This window comes from Mastigoproctus giganteus, chromosome 1, assembly GCF_048544385.1.
Source record: "Mastigoproctus giganteus isolate SK-2022 chromosome 1, ASM4854438v1, whole genome shotgun sequence".
NCBI lineage: Eukaryota > Metazoa > Arthropoda > Arachnida > Uropygi > Thelyphonidae > Mastigoproctus > Mastigoproctus giganteus.
The window spans coordinates 65,802,876-65,820,673 of NC_143575.1; the positions used below are offsets into that span (position 1 = coordinate 65,802,876).

The following is a 17,798-nucleotide window of genomic DNA, read 5'->3' on the forward strand; positions in this document are numbered from 1 at the left end:
CTTCGAACAACGTTTCTAAGTACGAAAGTTAATTTTTTTATTTTTGCTTAGCATTGGGTAAAAGTGGTCAGAGCGGTTCCGGTCTGATGTAGGAATGTCCAGTTTATTGAGAAAGTATTTTAAAAGCGGCCATTTCCTGCGTGGCTGAACATTTACAGTGACACCTAACTGTTCTGCCAGTAAAGTGAATCCGATAGAATCAAGAAAGGCCAAAGAAATCGGTAAGTGTAATATCAATAATGAATTTAGGATTTTAGGAATTACGTTACAAAGATATAATGATGAGTCAATACTGTTTATCTGTATATTTATTTATTCAGAGAGAGAGAGAGAAAAACAATATATTTTTCATCGAAGCTTTGCTATGACTCTACTACTAGATTATAACGGCGTTCTGAAAGCGAACAATAAAAAATAACTATGTGAAGACTTGTGCTGCACTTCAGGCTCGTGCAAACAGCTTTTATGTATTTAAATTAGATTAACCCCCAACATCAACCCAAAAAAGACCTGATCAATATAAAAATTAAAAAAAAAATTTTTTTTTTACCTAGGTTAAAGTGGTTCTGATTCCCCCCCACACAGAAAAATTCTGATACCCACCTCAGAATATTTCTTTACTCATGCCACCTGTGCTGAAACAGTTTTATTTACTAATGATGCCTGTAGCATTAACCATATAGTGCAAGGAAGCCACAAGCTTTTGATGATCCGACCAAAAAAGAAAAAGTAGATAAGAAAATATGGCTTTCCTCCTCACGTAGGTAACCATCCAGTTGACCTTTGAATTACTCGTCAGCCTAAAACTACCTGCGGAGGAAACTTGTTCCAGTAATCAACGACTCGCTGGCTAAAAGAAAACTTCCTACAATCTAGTCTAAACTTCTTTCCCTGTAATCTGAATTTATAGTCCCTAGTTCTGGAATTACTTATAACAGTGAAAATTAAGCCTCCATTCATTTTATTAATCCCTCTTAGAGCTTTATAAACCTCAATTAGGTAGCTTTTAAGGTACCTGGTTGCCAAGCTCTGTAGCCCACACAACCGAAGTCTTTCCTCGTACGGTTAACCTTTTGCCGATCTCACCATGCAAGCTGCCCGTCTTTGGACCCTTTAAAAAAGCGCAGATGTTTATTTTTCAGATTAGGTCTCCATACTTGGTCAGTATTCCAAATGCGGTCTTACAACTGCCTTATACAGTGGGATTAAGGCTTCTCTGTCTCTACAAGATATTGTTCGGTAAATCATTGATAGGACACCATGAGCTTTCCTGGCCACCTGTTTACACTGCTCAGAAAACTTCATATCTGCCCATATCGTAATTCCTATATCCTTTATATTTTAATTCAACCCCATTAAGTGTATAACTTATTTTGGGGTTGCTATTCCCCAAGTACAAGAACTTGCACTTTTTCTGCATTATAACATTGCTGCAACATTTCTGACCATTCTTGAAGCCCGTTCAAGAATGGTCAGAAATGTCAGTCACTTTGAAGAAATGCTACTTGGCACTGATCATTAACGACCATCACGTCTTTCTTTATGTTGTCCAAATTTTGACATCACTCTCTTTATCGCTTCGTCGATGTCATTTATGAAAATCAGAAATCACAGCAGTCCAAGAACCAATACTTGGGAGGACTCCATTTTGATTTACAGCAATCTAAAAAAATATCCATTAATTACAACAACCTTCTTCCTTCTGCCCTGCAATCCATCTTAGAATATTATACACTAACCTCTCATGAGGAACTTAGTCAAATTCCTTGCTAAAATCCAAATACGCCATGTCTAAATTGTTCCCTACATCCAGCCCACAAGTAAGTAACTGTGCAAAAGCGGTTAATTGGTTAGTTAAATTTTCCCTTAAAAAAAAACCAGTTGAGTTTCCTTCAGGATACCAATTCTTTCTAAATGTCCCTGGATTGCACTCTTAATCACTGCTTCCAAGATTCCCTACCTCTGAAGTCAGACTAACTGGTCTGTAGTTACTGATTTCATTCTTAGAATCGGCTTTATGTATTGTCAATACGTTGGCACTTCTCCAATCTAGAGGAATCTCTCCCAAGTCCAATAATTCCCCAAGTTCATTAGTTTATTCGGTTTGCTTAATTAGAGTTTTACCACTGTAATAAAATTTACTTATGTAGATTATTAGTATTCAAGACTGAATTTTTTACATATTTTTGAAGCAGAGATATTTAGAGCAGAAGTGGTTGCTGGTGGCTTCAACTAGCAGTGATAAAATAAAATAAAAATCAATATTTCTATGAAAAAAATTCCTTTCCAAATTTCCACAATATTTAAATCTTCAAACGCATCGCTGTTCGACAACTAGAAACAGGAACCAGTCTTTCTGTGGCGCATTTATTTGTCTATCGGACCGGTAGAGAAACTACAAAGCATCACTATGCACACCCGTAGGTGAGAGCCAATTTTAGAGTGCCACGTTGCCTTTAACTTACACTGCTGTTGATTTGCGAATTCGCGTACGTTAAAACGATTTCAACATTTATAGCAGCGGTATTACAAACACAAAATAAACACATATTAGTAATAAAAAAATAAATATATATCAGCAATAAATACATAAAGGCATATAAATAAATACATATTGATTACTTTTTTTTTTTAATTGCGATCAATTACAATCATTTGATACTGTGCATTTCCCAGTAAATTTAAAGAAAAACAACTGTATGTTGAACAGTATAATAAAGACGCCAATAACTTGAAGAACATTATTTAGTAGAGAAAAGTAATATTACTTTTATTTCAATCATATTTTTAAGAAATGCAACACTAATGTATAATGTCTATATAATTTAAACCTCTATACAGATTAAAATTTAATTGTTAAAAGTAAGCGGTGTATTTATCTCTTGCCCAAATCTAACTCACTTGAAATGAAACCCAAATGACACCCCTTCCCACATGAATAAAACTAATGAGTTCTATTCATGGTGGAATTCACGGTATCGGAGAGCTTGAGAACCCCTGATTTCGTCGATTTTAAACAGCGTTTATGAGCACACAAAGAGTTTGAATAAAGTAATATTTAGTTTAAGATATAAACAGAAGCCACCAGTAGATATTCTACTGCTTACCTGGTTGGCGTCAAGAAAGAATCGCCCATTATAATCATCACGGCAGCTCGGGGAGCAGTGTGTAGCAATGAAGATGTCCCTGTATATAAATTTTGGTCTTAGTTCAAAATGCAGTTTTATAAATATTGCTTTAAGAAAATAATGTTACAAAAAATTATTATACATACTCAATTTCCTACAGCACTAACTACAGGTTGTTCAATACCTTTCATTTTTTTACCCCGAATTCCAGCCCTGAGAGTGATATAGTATACTGAGCGTGGGAAATTGTCAATCACCATTTGGTTATGAGACAGTTCAGTATTGCACAAAAAAACGGATTAGCACAATTTTCTTGAGAAAATTTCGAAGTTATCAAAAGATAAATCTGAAAAGGAATTCAAAATTTATCCTAATGAAAGTATGATACAAGTTCTCTTGGTGGTATATTGGGGGGAGGGGGGCCATGCAAGATCAAAAATTCATCAGGGTGGGTTCAGGGACGAAAATGGTTGAAAACTCATAATTTCAGCTATTTTTAGTAATAACTAGACAGGCATGGAAATTAAGGAAACAGTTAAGTGAATCATAACAAAAATATTAACATACCGAATTGTTATCCGTTTTGAGTCAAAGAAAGCAGACAGTTGCAAAGTTCTGAAGTTGAAATTTCAAGACGGTTCGAGTTCACGGATATTAATGCACACTGATAATTCACTGTTCAACAAAAAAATTCTTTGAATTTGTTTCCTTTCTTAAAATAGGTAAACTTTACTCATTTTGGGTCGAGAAAAACGAATAAGAATTCAGAAATTTTTTTTATTAGCTCTGGTTTTTGAGATACAGTACTTTCGCTATTCTCTAAGAATATAGCAATTTCAGTAGCAGTTGGAGTGAAAAGTAATATTAAAACAATCTCATATTTCATTTTTTTGATACAACATATATCACAGTTGTTTTTAATTAAAACGTAAAAAAACACAAGAACACAAGAAAACGGCACAGGAACCGAAAGTACTTTCTCAAAATATGGCCTATCACGACAGCGCCTTATTTTCACTTGTATTCCACTTCTGGGGCATCTCTTGTTACTGCCCAACAGTAGTCAGCAAGCATAGAAGCGTTCCACCTACCCTGATATCTTCTTTCTATTGCTGAAATGTCTTGGCGGAATCGCTCACCGTGCTCGTCACTCCCTTCACCACAGTTGTCAGGGAAGAAGTCCAGATGAGAATCGAGAAAGTGGATTTTCAGTGACAAGTCGCAGCCTAATTGATGATACTTTTCTAGAAGGTTGTTCACAGTCTCAACATAGTTTCCAGCTCTTCGGTTTCCCAGGAAGTCATGCACAACACTTTTAAAGGCTTCCCAAGCTGCGTTCTCATTACTCTGGAGGTTTTTTTTTTTTTTTTTTTTTTTTGTTAGTTGTTGGCGCATCGGCTACTGTGGCCATAATGCACTACTCTGGAGGACTCGCTCCAAGTTTTCATTCTTTAAAAGTTCACAAATTTGCGGACCAAGAAAGATTCCCTCCTTAACCTTAGCCTCACTCAACAGTGCAAATTGTCCTCTCAGGTACTTGAAAGTTCTCCATCCTGGTTCATCCCCTTAAAAAAAGTTCTTCATAAGTCCCAGTTTGACGTGTAAAGGGGGAGAACAGAAAAATTTTGCTTCAATCAATCAGGGGATTGTGCTGGACATTTTTTCCTCCGGGACGCAGATTTTCCCTTATAGGCCAGACTTTTCTCTTGTAGTGTGAGGACCTAGCCCGACTGTCCTACATACACAGGAAATAGCAGTATCCCAACTGCATGCCCAGCAGTATTGCAATCACCTTCAGGTCCCCACAGATCTGCCATTGGTGGTCTTTGTACTTCATTGCTGCCAGAATTAATTTCATATTGTCATATGTCTCCTTTATGTGAACAAATTCAAATTATTATATTAGAGCTACCCGTAATCTCTTACATATACCCATATATGTATTATGACTGTAAATTGCGTCGTGTGTTCTCTGGTCGATTTGCCTGTTTTTCTGGACAAAAAAAAAACATTGCTATCTACGCCGGAGACAGACTAGCTCAGCCACAGAGTGAAAAAAGCCCACTAAAGTTCCTTGCTTCATCGAAGGGATTCGAACCCGGGCCTTTCTACCCGGTGTCGGGAGGACGGTGACGATACCACTGTGCTATACGCGCAGACCCTTCATGTGGACAGCATGGCCTGGGCAACTGAAGGAAGAGGTTTGCCATTGTGGAGCAAAACAGCTTTTAAACTTAGCTTTGATGAGTCTATGAATAGTCTCAAGTCCTGTGGGTTGTGCTCCACATTCAAAGCTGTCATCAAACATTGACATCACAGCAGGCAACAAGGTTGTTTTCACTTTTAAAATATGGAGTCAAAGCATTCTGCCTGCTCCTGTACACGTACACCTTGGTATTTGGTTGCAGAAGATTCCACTGTTGGAGCCTTGATCTCAGAAGCTCTGCTTTATTTTTCGATAGATCTAGGTCTCGAATTAGATCGCAGTTCACCTTGACTGATTCTGTGTGACTCACTCGGCGACTCAGGTTCTGGCACAAAATCAAGATCCTGTGATGTTGAAGGCCCAGGTTGACTATCATTCCTCACACTGTCCCCATATTCATCATACTCCACAGTGTACTCTTCTGGAGGGTGAGGTACAGGCAGACCATCCCCATGTGCCACTGGTCGGATAGCTGACGTGATGTTTGGGTATTCCACAGTCCACGTCCTTTTTTTTTTTTTTTTTTGACATGCCATGCTGAAGAGGAGGCACCATGCAGAAATAAGTCATTTACATGATTTGAAGGCTCCCTCCAAATCATTAGGATGGCAAAAGCATTGAACGTCCTTTGTTATTCAACCATCCACGGAGATTTACAGCACATGTGTTTCAGCAAATATGAAGTGCCCAGGGTTTGTCTTGTCTTCACCTTACACCCAAAATAATGGTAGTAGACTGTCTTCACAAGTGGAGTCAGTTGGCGTTTCTGAGTGAAAAATACCACACACATTTACGTGGCATCCTGGCTTTTTACGTAATTTTTGTTCATAAACCCAAAAAAATCACTCATAACGTCACTTGCAAGGTAAATGAAACACAGAAATAAAAAAAAAATAATAAGAAATAATAATAATAAAAAAATACAACAAATAAACAAACAAGCATGGTGTATCGGTTCCTGTTTCAGTGTTACCAACCTATCTATTCCCTAGACTCCAAAATTGCCTAGTATTCACCAATATTGCTCTAAATCATAAGAGGGGCTATATCGTGGAACCGAGAGCTAACTAAGAGTTTTAAATGTTATATTCGTTTTTCTCATGCTGAAATTAAGAATTGACTATTTTCAAGCCAGAAACATTTTAGCGTTAACTAGTGTAATATAATTGTACCAGGGCGCTCCAGTTTTGGAAGGTGCAATGGGTAAAATACCTAGGCCGTAAGACAAAGTAGGAAGCCATGGCATGTCATCAGATACTTCTTCGGAGCGTGTGTAAAACAATAAATAAATATGTATTAGATTATTTTTAAATCTTACGTTTTTGCACCCGGAATATGTACAGTCTCCTATATGATCCTACATGGTTTCGCATATGTTTATGTCTGCAGTGGTTGGGTGAGATTTCTCTACCAGTTAAAAAGATACAAAAAGTAAAAAAATATATTCAATCATATAAGTTAGTGCAAATGTATTGTATCTACGTGCAGTAAATTAATCGATGTTATTACAGTAGCAGCGTATCATTACATGTCGCCTAATACTGTATTGTGAATACCGTCACACGAGTTGCCTATCCGATTATACTTCGAATAAGTAACGTCCCCCCACTCCCCAACAGAGAAGACAATTCTTACTTATTTTCAGTCAAGCACCATCCAGACGGCTGTTTCAGGATATTTGGCCCTTCATTGGTGGGTAGGTACCTGATGGTATAATAGTTGACAACCCAGTTGCGAAATTAAGTCTACAATATAATTAATTTCGCAACTGGGAGTCAGCTATTATACCATCAGGAACCAGCCCACTGAAAGAGGGCCAAATAGCGATGAATCGGCTGTCTGGGTGGTGGTATCCACTGAGAATAAGTAACAATAGTCTTCTCTACTGGGGAAGCGTTACGTTACTTATTCGAAATATAACCGAATAGGCAACTCTGTTTCATTACATCTCATATTGTGAGATGTGATGAAACGATGCCACTATAATAACTTCGGTTAATTTATTGCGTACAGACAGTGCATTTGCACTAACTTATGTCTGTAAATTTTCCCACAGTCTAAGGCCTTTGCTCTGAATCTTTATTACGTATTTATTCAATTCACAAGACAAAAAAAAAAGCACACGACATTTTTGATGTCAAGCTATTGACATCAAAAACTTAACGATCACTTTAAAGTTTCCAAATTAATTTCCCCAATGCCTGAGGTAATAAAAATAAATTTTCTGTTTATACTCCAGGACGACCAAACGGTCAGAGGAGTTCACAAGACAAGATAGACAGAATACAAGAAACAGCACCGTATTCAGCAGTAACGGGCTTGAACTCCGGTCACTCAAGGCACGTGTACTTATGCACCCGCGCGCCTGACCACAAGACTACGGCGGCCTTTTTTTTAAATCAGACTAGAAATTTTCGCCCTTCAAAGTACTTGCTTGTAATCAAGAATCATCACATTATAGTTAAAAGTTCCTGAGCCGGTATGGATTTTCTCATTAGTTATCTTTTTGAATTAACTGTAGTAATAAAGACAGCCGCAACAAATAAGTTAATTTAAACTTCGGAACCACGAAATGGATACAGCATTATTTAATGCTGTTATTGCACTTTGCTTTACCTATAACACTATTAATTAATTTGTTGTCTTTATTTCGTAGTTCAAGTGTTCCCCAAATTTAATTTGATTATAGTATAATCACATTTTCATTCCCCATAATAAATTGTAACAAATGACTTTCTACATCCATCCGTATCACATTGTATCGATCTGTTCCTTCGTTTCTTAACTTACGCAAAATATTTAACTGAGAAAGTGTATTTCATTTTAGCAACCGCTCCTTGCTCCATCTTAACCTCTTTATTTTACTTTAATAACAATATACAGAAGAGATAAATCGGCAAATTCAACAGACATATGGTTGAAAGGTTACAAACTAATGACACCCAAATAACGGCCTTGCAAGATCCCAAACCTGCTTGAGTATATATGCGTCCTAGTTTGTTCAAACTTTCATGAGTTTTAATTACCGCTTCGACAAACTCGTTTTAACTTGTATGGATCTTTTTAAAAATAAATTTCCTGTTTAAACTCCGGAACACCAGACGGTCAGAGGAGTTCACAAGATAGAAAGAATACAAGAAACAGCACCGTATTATTTAGAAGCCACGGACTTGAACGCCGGTCATCCAAAGCGCCTGTACTTATTCATCGTCGTGCTTGACTACTCGGCTACGGTGGCTTTTACTTTCGCAGTTTGTGAATAATAGTTTAGTATGGAACCAAATTATTTCGATAATGAGCAGATGATGGCCACGCAGTTTATTGATAATTAAATAAAATACTGCTGTGGATATACCTAGTCACTGGGTTGCTTAAGTGTTCACAGTTCATACCTACCCACTGAGAAAACCCCAATCAGTCGAAACCATGGATGTTCTTTTATTTAGAGAAGTGCAATACCAAGGAAATTCGTGGCGAAGTGCCTTCACAATGAGAATCGATGCACTAAACAGAAAACCAATTTGTTCAAAGCTGTTATGTACATAAACAGGCTATGCATGACATGTGCCGTGACTTTTTAAATAAAATACTGAATATTAAATAATAGGATTAAAAGTAAAAATAATCTTAATGACGTAACTAAAAATAAATGGGAACAACAAAAAAGAATTGACCAGGATAAACTTATTTCGTTATTCCTAACTAGCTGATTTTTTTAAAGATAAAATTTCGGCAAATAAGTCTGTAGCTATTAAAATATTACGAAGGAAAAGACTAAAATGAGTACTTTTCTTTTTTTACGAACAAGAACTACTACACTATAGTAAGATTTCAGATTGCAAGTACTTTCGGATAATGAAAAACAAGAATAGACAAGTGGATTATCTTCGGTTGACAAGCTTCCTTAAGTTATTTTGGTCAGTTATATACAAAAAATAAAATAAATAAATAAATAAAAGATTTGTAATGCATTACTGGCAGTTAGAAATATTTATTTTGTGCAAAATATCAAAAATAATTCCACAACTCTTTCGTTTTTTTTTATTAATCTTCTTTTTCCGTTTACATTTCAGAAATTCATACCATGTTATTTGCAAAAAGTTCAACTTTCCTTCTGCTAATAACAATCATTCAAAGCAGCTCGTCATTACGGAAAAGAAGACAAAGTAAGCCATTCTATTACTATTTTCAAAAATTTTGGTTTTTATTAAATCAAGTGGACCTGAGTACTGCAACATAGTAAGAAGTAATTAGATGACCTCCACCGTAGTTTTCCATTTATAAATTTATAGTTTAGTGAATATTATAACCTAAAATGGATAAATGTTAGTTTTCTTAAGGAAAAATATTCACAGCTTTGAAATAAATAAATAAAAGATATGCACTCAAATTCAAATTAATACGTTTTATCCTGAATTTCATTTCGATTAGGCGCCTCCGTAGCCAGGTGGGAAGAAGCAGCAGTGCGTAGCACACGCTTCTTGATTAGACCGGGGTTCGAGCCTGTCACCACCAAATATGGAGGATGCGGAAAGGTCAGGGAATGACCATCGCATATCCCGGAGCAATATGGCCTTAGATGCTGATACTCCTAAATAACAAACAAACAACAAACATTTCGATTATGTTGAGAGATTCTGCTCTCAACAAGTTCTAGACGCTGACTGTTGGGCTTATGTCAAACGTTTAAAATTTTATGGAATCACCAGAATAGATGAATCCGATATACAGTAGTGTTCAAGAAATTTCTTCAAATCTTGCAAAATTCGTCAAATTTGGCAATATATGTTTTGTAATAACATTATCCTATTGCATCATTCATCTCTAGCAAGCTCTCTTTGATGATGTCACGTGCCATACATGATTGTATCACCCTAGCGGCAGCATAAATACAGATCATACGCCACGAACTAGTCCAGTATTCTGTTCTATTGCAAGGGCCAAGTTTTGATAATTAATTACGTAGCTGTTGTGTTGCTGCGTTGAATGCAGAGGGGCATTCTGCGCATGAAACAGCTAAAAAGATTCACTACAATCAGCCAAAGGTGGCAAGTTTATTAGGAAAATTATCAGAAAATGACAGTCTAAACAGAAAGAAAGAAAGTGGACGCTTTCTTCAGCGCAGGACAGATTTGTGGTTCGAAACAGAAGATCCTCATCGACAGATCTCAAAACAGAGTGGGAGGAGGATACAGGAGTAAAGGCAAGTACTGCTACAGTATTCAGACGACCTTTCTCATCGGGATTAGTAGCATGTTACCCAAGAAAAGAGCCGCTTTTGACGCTGTTGTTGTTATTTGGTTTTTAGGAGCATTAGCAACTAAGGCCATATTGCTCCGGGAATATGCGGTGGTCATTCCCTGACCTTTCCGCATCTTCCGTATTTGTTGGTGACGGGCTCGAACCCCGGTCTAATCAAGAAGCGTGTGCTATGCACTGCTGCTCCTTTCCCACCTGGCTACGGAGGCACTGCTTTTGACGCAAAAATTAAAGCATCTGAAGTGGGCAAAAGAGCATGCTAGTTGGTTTGAGGATCAGTGTAAATGTGTTGTCTTCTCTGATAAATCAAAATTCAACTTGCATGGTTCGGATGGCCAGCAGATTGTTAGACGAAGAAGAGAAGAATTTCATCCCTGACTGTATCATCTCCACAGTGAAATATTCTGCGTCTCCAACGATATGGGGCTGTATTTCATATAGTGCAGTTGATCGTCATGAATTTGTGAAACAATGAATGCTGAGGTGTACAAGGCCATTCTTGAGACAAAATTACTTCCCATAATTAGAGATCACTATGGGAATGTTGCCAATTGCATTTTTCAGGACGACTCTGCTCCAGTTATAGAACCAAAACCGTAAGTACTACTTCATAAAATTAGCAAAAGTTTTAAATTTATGATATGTTGCAAGCTTGCTTAAATAAATGTAATTTATTTCGCTGTCTACTGTCCACAGATGCAAAAATGGTTGAAGGATAAATCAATCCAAGTCTAGACCTCAATCCAATTGAAAATTGTTGGAACGAAATTGGCGTTTCCGTAATCAAAAAGAAACCAAAAACATTTAGAGAGCTGCAAGAGACATTAATCCGTGTTTCGTACCACGATATTTCCTAGCAATACATTCAGAATCTTGTGCAGTTGATGCCATGACGATGTACAGCAGTCATCTGCTTTCATAGAATTTTGGTATTACATGAATCATAAGTAACATGCTGTTATTTTGGAGAAAAGTACTTATTTTATTGTATGTTTATCTGTAAGGTATAAAAGTAAATTGTTATGCAACTGATAGTTTCATTTGTGTATTATTATTACTTAAGTTCTTTCAGCTATTTCTAAAAACCAACTGCCAGTATAAGGACAGACTACATAAACAATGAGGATATGTAAGTTTTTTGCGCACCGCCGTACGTATTAGCATTAGTAGAGGCATACGATGCAAGAAATCAGGCTTATGCAGCATCAGCAAAAAAAAAACACACCTTCCATTTCACCCCTCCATTCGTTCCAAATGCCTGTCCAGCTCAGCATTAAATTTATTCAAGCTATTAGCTTCCACAACAAAAGATGGAAGCCTGTTCCACCAATCAACTACCCGCTTGCTAAAGGCAAATTTCTGCACATCTATTCTACAACTATCTTTCCTCAATTTGAAACTGTACCCCTCAGGTTCTTAGTCTGAGCAAGACGAAGAATCCCATCAGCATTCAGCTTGCTCAACCCATTCAAAGCCTTATACACCTCAATCAGATCATCTCGCAGGTGCCTACTCTCCAGGCGCTGCAATTTTGCAGAACTTAAGCCTTTCTTGGTAAGAACACCTCTTTGTTCTCCTCACCAATCTTGTTTCCCTTCTTTGTACTCGTTCTAGCAACTCTACATCCTCCCTAAAATGAGGCCTCCAGACATGTACGCAGTACTCTAGGTTTAGCCTGACCACTGCCTTGTATAACGGGATAATCACCTCCCTGTCCCTGCTAGCAAAATTGCTATATATCATTGACAAGACTCTATGACCTGCCCTGGCAGCACGTCTGCACTGCTCAGCGAACTTCATATTTGACTACACAATTACCCCAAGGTCTTCTGCACTTGCCACTTCCCTGAGTATAGTACATCACAGTTGGTACGTTTCTCTTCGGTTATTGCTACCCATATGCAGTACTTTGCATTTATCAAGGTTAAACTTTAGTTGCCACTTCTCAGCCCATTTTTTAAACTTATATAAATCCAGTTGGAGTAGCATACTGTCTTTACTGTCGTTAACAACCCTGCCAAGCTCTGTATAATCTGCAAACTTGGACATTAAACCTGATATACCTTCATCAATATCACTGATACATATACAAAACAACAATGGCCCAACAACAGAACCCTGGGGAACTCCACTAATAACATTTGTCCAAGAAGAGCAGTGTCCATTGATTACCACTAATGTACTTTCTGTACCATTAAATCTCTTCAAAGAACTGTTCGATCCATCTTTTTCTGGGACGCCCTCTGTTTCTTTTTCCAATAGGTTTGTAGTTGATTGCCAATTTTGGTAGTCTTTTCCTATTCATTCTCCCTACATGCTCTATTCATTTTAACTGATAATTTTGTATTTCTTCTATTGTGTTTAGTCTTTCTCTTACGTCTGTGTTTCTTTAGTGAATCTAGTCTTGTTAATCCCAGTAGTGGGCGAGAAATTTCATTTGGGCTGCTTCCAGACGTTGTTTATCCCTCTTCCCGAGTGTCCATACTTCACCACTATTCTATCTTGGAATTCTGGGAAAAACAGCTAGAATATTAATATAGAATATGTCTACATACAATGTAGACATATTCCGGGTAAGAAATCGCAGGCTGTATTCATCTTAAAGCATTTTTACAAACATACAGTGTCCAAGGCGTCTGTGACGGCGCTGTGATTTTAGTATTGTCCAAATGTATTTTCAATACGGATACATTTACACATATCCGACAGTGCCAGAATCCGAAAGACAATGTCCGTGCGGTACTTTTGAAATATGGTCACCAATGATATTTTTAAGTTTTCACTGTTGTCGCACTAACGATGGTTAGTGCGACATTCGCTGGAGGATGAAAGTGTGCATAATATGAGCAGTCTTTCAGTGAATTTTTACGAGCGCGGTTGTTTCCTGGAATTAATTTTAATTTTTAGTTAAATTATACAGCGAAATCTTAGTTCAGCAGAGTTCGCTGAACTAGGATTTCGTTATTTAATCATTCAGTCAAATTACTGTTATTTCAAGTTACGTTATTTTATTATTATTTTTTTTACTCTCATAACGGTTGACGAAAAAAATACAATTGATACAATTGTATTTTTGAAAAATACATTATTTGTATTTGAAAAATATAAATCAAATGTACAACTCAAAGATTTAACGCATCCGAAATATCTTTCGAGCAACTTCAATGAGAAAATTCAGCAAAAAATAGGCTAGTTGGTTGGTAATTAGGAGTTTAATGGCACATCAGCATCAGTTGTGCGGCAAAACAACAAATAGGCAAATAAATGTCAAGTAAGCAACAGTTTTTCTTTCTCATTTTAAATTTGAATTTTCGTGTTAATGCGCAAAAAAAGTTAAGAAACGGTTGATGCAATAAATCCATTATACTCGTATTTGGAACCCCAAAGAAATAAAAAAAAACATTACTTTGAAATCCATTACCTTTACAAGAACTCATATGCAGAGTTAAAGAAAAAGTAACTGTCATATGAAACATTTTCATAAATAAGTACGTCTGAAAAAGAATTGTGAAGAATTGCATTCCGGCTCTTACCAAAAAGGGAAACTCGTTTTTCTCATGAATTCTACAAGGCCTATCATTGAAGAAACATAGATTACCAGAATTGTGCCCTCATGTTACATTTTGTGAATCTAGCTAATATTATATACCAAGCATGTATTTTCATTTAATAAAATTTAATTTATTAATATTATTTTTTTAATTACAATGTAAATAGAAAACCTATTAAAATATAATTATGAACGTTAGTGTTCCTTGATACTTGTATTGACCTTTGATCTGAATCACCGATTGTGTTAGAATTAGAGGATCATGGCCGTATAATAAATTCGATGTCTCACTGTTGAGCATGCAAAGTACACCGTGCCCACCAGTATAAAATTTTTCGTTTTCGTTACATTATTATAAACAATATTTTAATAAACAAAAGGTTGAATTTGAAAGTGTCTGCAGTTCTTCCCAGACACGATAGCAGGGAGTATATGATGAGAGCCTTGTCGATCAATTCGGCCCTGGAGGGATTGTGCAAGGCTCAAGGGGTAGAATTTTTTTCAGCCTGGACTGTACTTGTTAACAGGAGAGATTGATTATACAGGGATGGGATACACTTAAATAGAAAGGGTGCAAGAATTTTTGCTGATGCTGTCGAGGCAGTGTTAGGTGGGTCGGAAAACTGCTAGTTGGGGGGGATACAAGGACTAATAGATTAACAGTAGCCACTGGCAGAGGTGGAAGTGATTCTTGCACTGCTTCCACTGCTTCCACTGAAATGAGCAGAAGCCTGAAAAACAAGATGCAGGATATTTCAGAGACTGCTGGGAGTCATTGCGGTACAAGTAAACACATGGGTTGTGTTAGGGTAGCTGTTATTGTTGTTATTTGGTTTTTTTAGGAGCATTAGAAACTAAGGCCATATTGCTCCGGGGATATACGGTGGTCATTCCAGGACCTTTCCGCATCCTCCATATTTGGTGGCTCACGGGCTTGAATCCCGGTCTAATCAAGAAGCGTGTGCTACGCACTGCTGCTTCTGCCCACCTGGCTACGGAGGCGCCCTTAGGGTAGTTAAGAATAGAAACAGGTGCATGTATACCTGCGTGTACACCAATGCTAGGAGTTTGGAAAATAAATTTGATGAATTTGAGGTATTGCTCAAAACATCAAAGGCAGATATTGTTGGGATATCAGAGACGTGGTGTCACACAGATATAAGGAATGCGGAACTGGAATTTGGGGAATACAATGTGTATAGAAAGAATAGACAGGACAGGAGGGGAGGAGGGGTTATGCTATTAGTTAAGAAACACAAAGTCCAAGGAAGTGAAGCCAGTCGACATCGATGGACAGGGCAGTGTCGAGTCAGTTTGGTGTGACATAAGCATAGGGAAATCAAAATTGAGAGTAGTAGGAGTGTGCTATAGGCCTAATGACTCTGATGAGTATAATAAGATATTGTACAGGGAAATAGAGTGGGCCAGTAAATCAGAGAGTCTTATAATGGGGGATTTTGATTTCGCAGATATTGACTGGAATTTGTGGATTGGTCACTCGCACACTAGCAAGGCTTTTGTGGATTAATTGGATGATTGTTTTCTACATCAGCATGTTCGTGAGGCAACAAGAGGGAGCAATACTCTTGATCTGATTATCAGTAGTGATTCTTCATGCATTAAGAATCTGCAGATAAATGAACCACTAGGCGGCAGCGATCACTGTGTGTTGAAGTGGGATTTACTCAAGGAGGTAACTACCATCAGAGGTAAAGGGAAGGGTTTTTGTTTTCGTAAAGGCGACTATGATGGTCTGAGACAGTATTTAAATTCTATACAGTGGGACCAACTGATGATGTTACCAACAGCAAACTCAAAATGGGAAGCATTCAAGGAACTAATCTTGGAGGCTACCAGGCTTTACATACCAACTAAGAAATATTGTTCAAGGTTTAGGCCTAAATGGTTGTCAGATGAACTAATGAGACATGTGGCAGAGAAGAAAAATGCATGGGATACATACAAATTAATGGGTGACATGGAAGCCTATGATAGATATAAGTTGGTCTGTAACCAAGTCACAAAGGAGATTAGGCAGGCAAAGGCAGACTACGAAAAATCCTTGGCAAAGGATGCAAAGAAAAACAGAAAAGAGTTCTTTACCTATTTAAACTCAAGAAGGAAAGGGATGAATCAGATTGGTCCACTGGATATTGATGGTTCAACAGTTGAGGATCCTGCTCAGGTGGCTAACAAACTAAACGAGTATTTTGCATCTACATTCACGCATGAGGAGTTATTCAGGAAGGAGAATGATGTAGGTAAAGTAAACATTGGCAGTGAGCTGGATGATTTTGTAATAACTGAGAGGAAAGTGGAGGAGAGATTGTTGAGGATAAACATAAAAAAGGCACCTGGGGTGGATGGGATCTATCCAGTTATATTAAAGGAGGCAGCAAAGGAAGTAAGCAAACCCCTAGCCATAATTATGAGAGCGTCTTTGGACTCAGGGGAGGTACCCATAGACTGGAGATGTGCAAATGTAACCCCAATTCACAAAGGAGGATCAAAGGCTGACACAAGTAATTATAGACCTGTTAGTTTAACTTCTGTTCCAGGTAAATTAATGGAGGCACTGGTTAAAGAAGCACTGCAGGATCATCTAGACAAGAATTCAGTTATAGCTCAGACGCAGCATGGTTGTTAAGGGCAGGTCTTGCCTGACCAATTTGATTGGATACTATGATGTAGTCACAAAAGAACTGGATGCAGGGAATAACTTTGATATTATATATTTGGATCTTAGAAAGGCTTTTGATACTGTTGCACATGGAAGATTGCTGCACAAATTGGAGCAATGTGGCATTGGAGGCAAATTGCTGCTATGGATAAGGGGATGGTTGAGTGGCAAAAGACAGAGAGTGGTAATCAATGGACACTGCTCAACGTGGACTAATGTTATTAGTGGAGTTCCTCAGGGTTCAGTGTTGGGTCCGTTGTTGTTTTCGGTGTTTATGAATGATATTGATCATGGGATATCAAGTTTAATGTCCAAGTTTGCAGATGATACAAAGGTTGGCAGGGTTGTTAAGGACACTACTGACGCTATGCTGCTGCAACAGGATCTGGAAAGGTTGAACAGATGGGCTGAGAGGTGGCAAATGAAGTTTAACATTGACAAATGTAAAGTACTACTACATATGGGAAACAGTAACCCCAGAGCAACATATCAACTCTGCGGTACTACACTGACAGTGGTGGAGAATGAAAAGGACCTGGGGGTAATTGTGCAGACAGATATGAAGTTCTCTGAGCAGTGCAGACGAGCTGCAAGAGTAGCTCATGGTGTCTTGTCAATGATATACAGGAATTTTTCTAGCAGGGATAAGGAGGTGATTATTCCCTTGTATAAGGCAATGGTTAGGCCACATCTTGAGTACTGTATACAGGTCTGGAGGCCTCATTTCAAGAAGGATGTAGAGCTGCTGGAAGGAGTACAGAGAAGGGCAACAAGATTAGTGAATGGAACAAAGGGTTGCTCTTACGAAGAAAGGCTTAAGTTTTGCAAATTACAGAGTCTGGAGACTAGGCACCGGCGAGGTGATCTGATAGAGGTGTATAAGGCTTTGAATGGTTTGAGCGTGCTCAATGCCAATGGGATTCTTCATCTTGCTCAAAATAATCACCTCAGAGGGCATAAATTCAAATTGAGGAA

The 17,798-nt window shown here is 37.8% G+C and overlaps 1 protein-coding gene across 2 annotated transcripts in view; it reads left to right on the forward strand.

Moving 5' to 3' along the window:
• Nucleotides 1-17,798, forward strand: part of LOC150090863 (proclotting enzyme-like) — a 129,055-nt gene that overhangs the window by 69,783 nt on the left and 41,474 nt on the right. The window contains exons 1-2 of one of the 2 annotated variants that reach the window (XM_090380394.1): nucleotides 98-221; nucleotides 9,408-9,500. In XM_090380394.1, the coding sequence (XP_090236520.1) occupies nucleotides 9,419-9,500 (82 nt within the window). In that variant the 5' untranslated portion in view covers nucleotides 98-221; nucleotides 9,408-9,418. Of the gene's footprint in view, nucleotides 1-97; nucleotides 222-9,407; nucleotides 9,501-17,798 lie in introns of those variants that run through there. The other variant, XM_090380400.1, reaches the window with a different exon arrangement.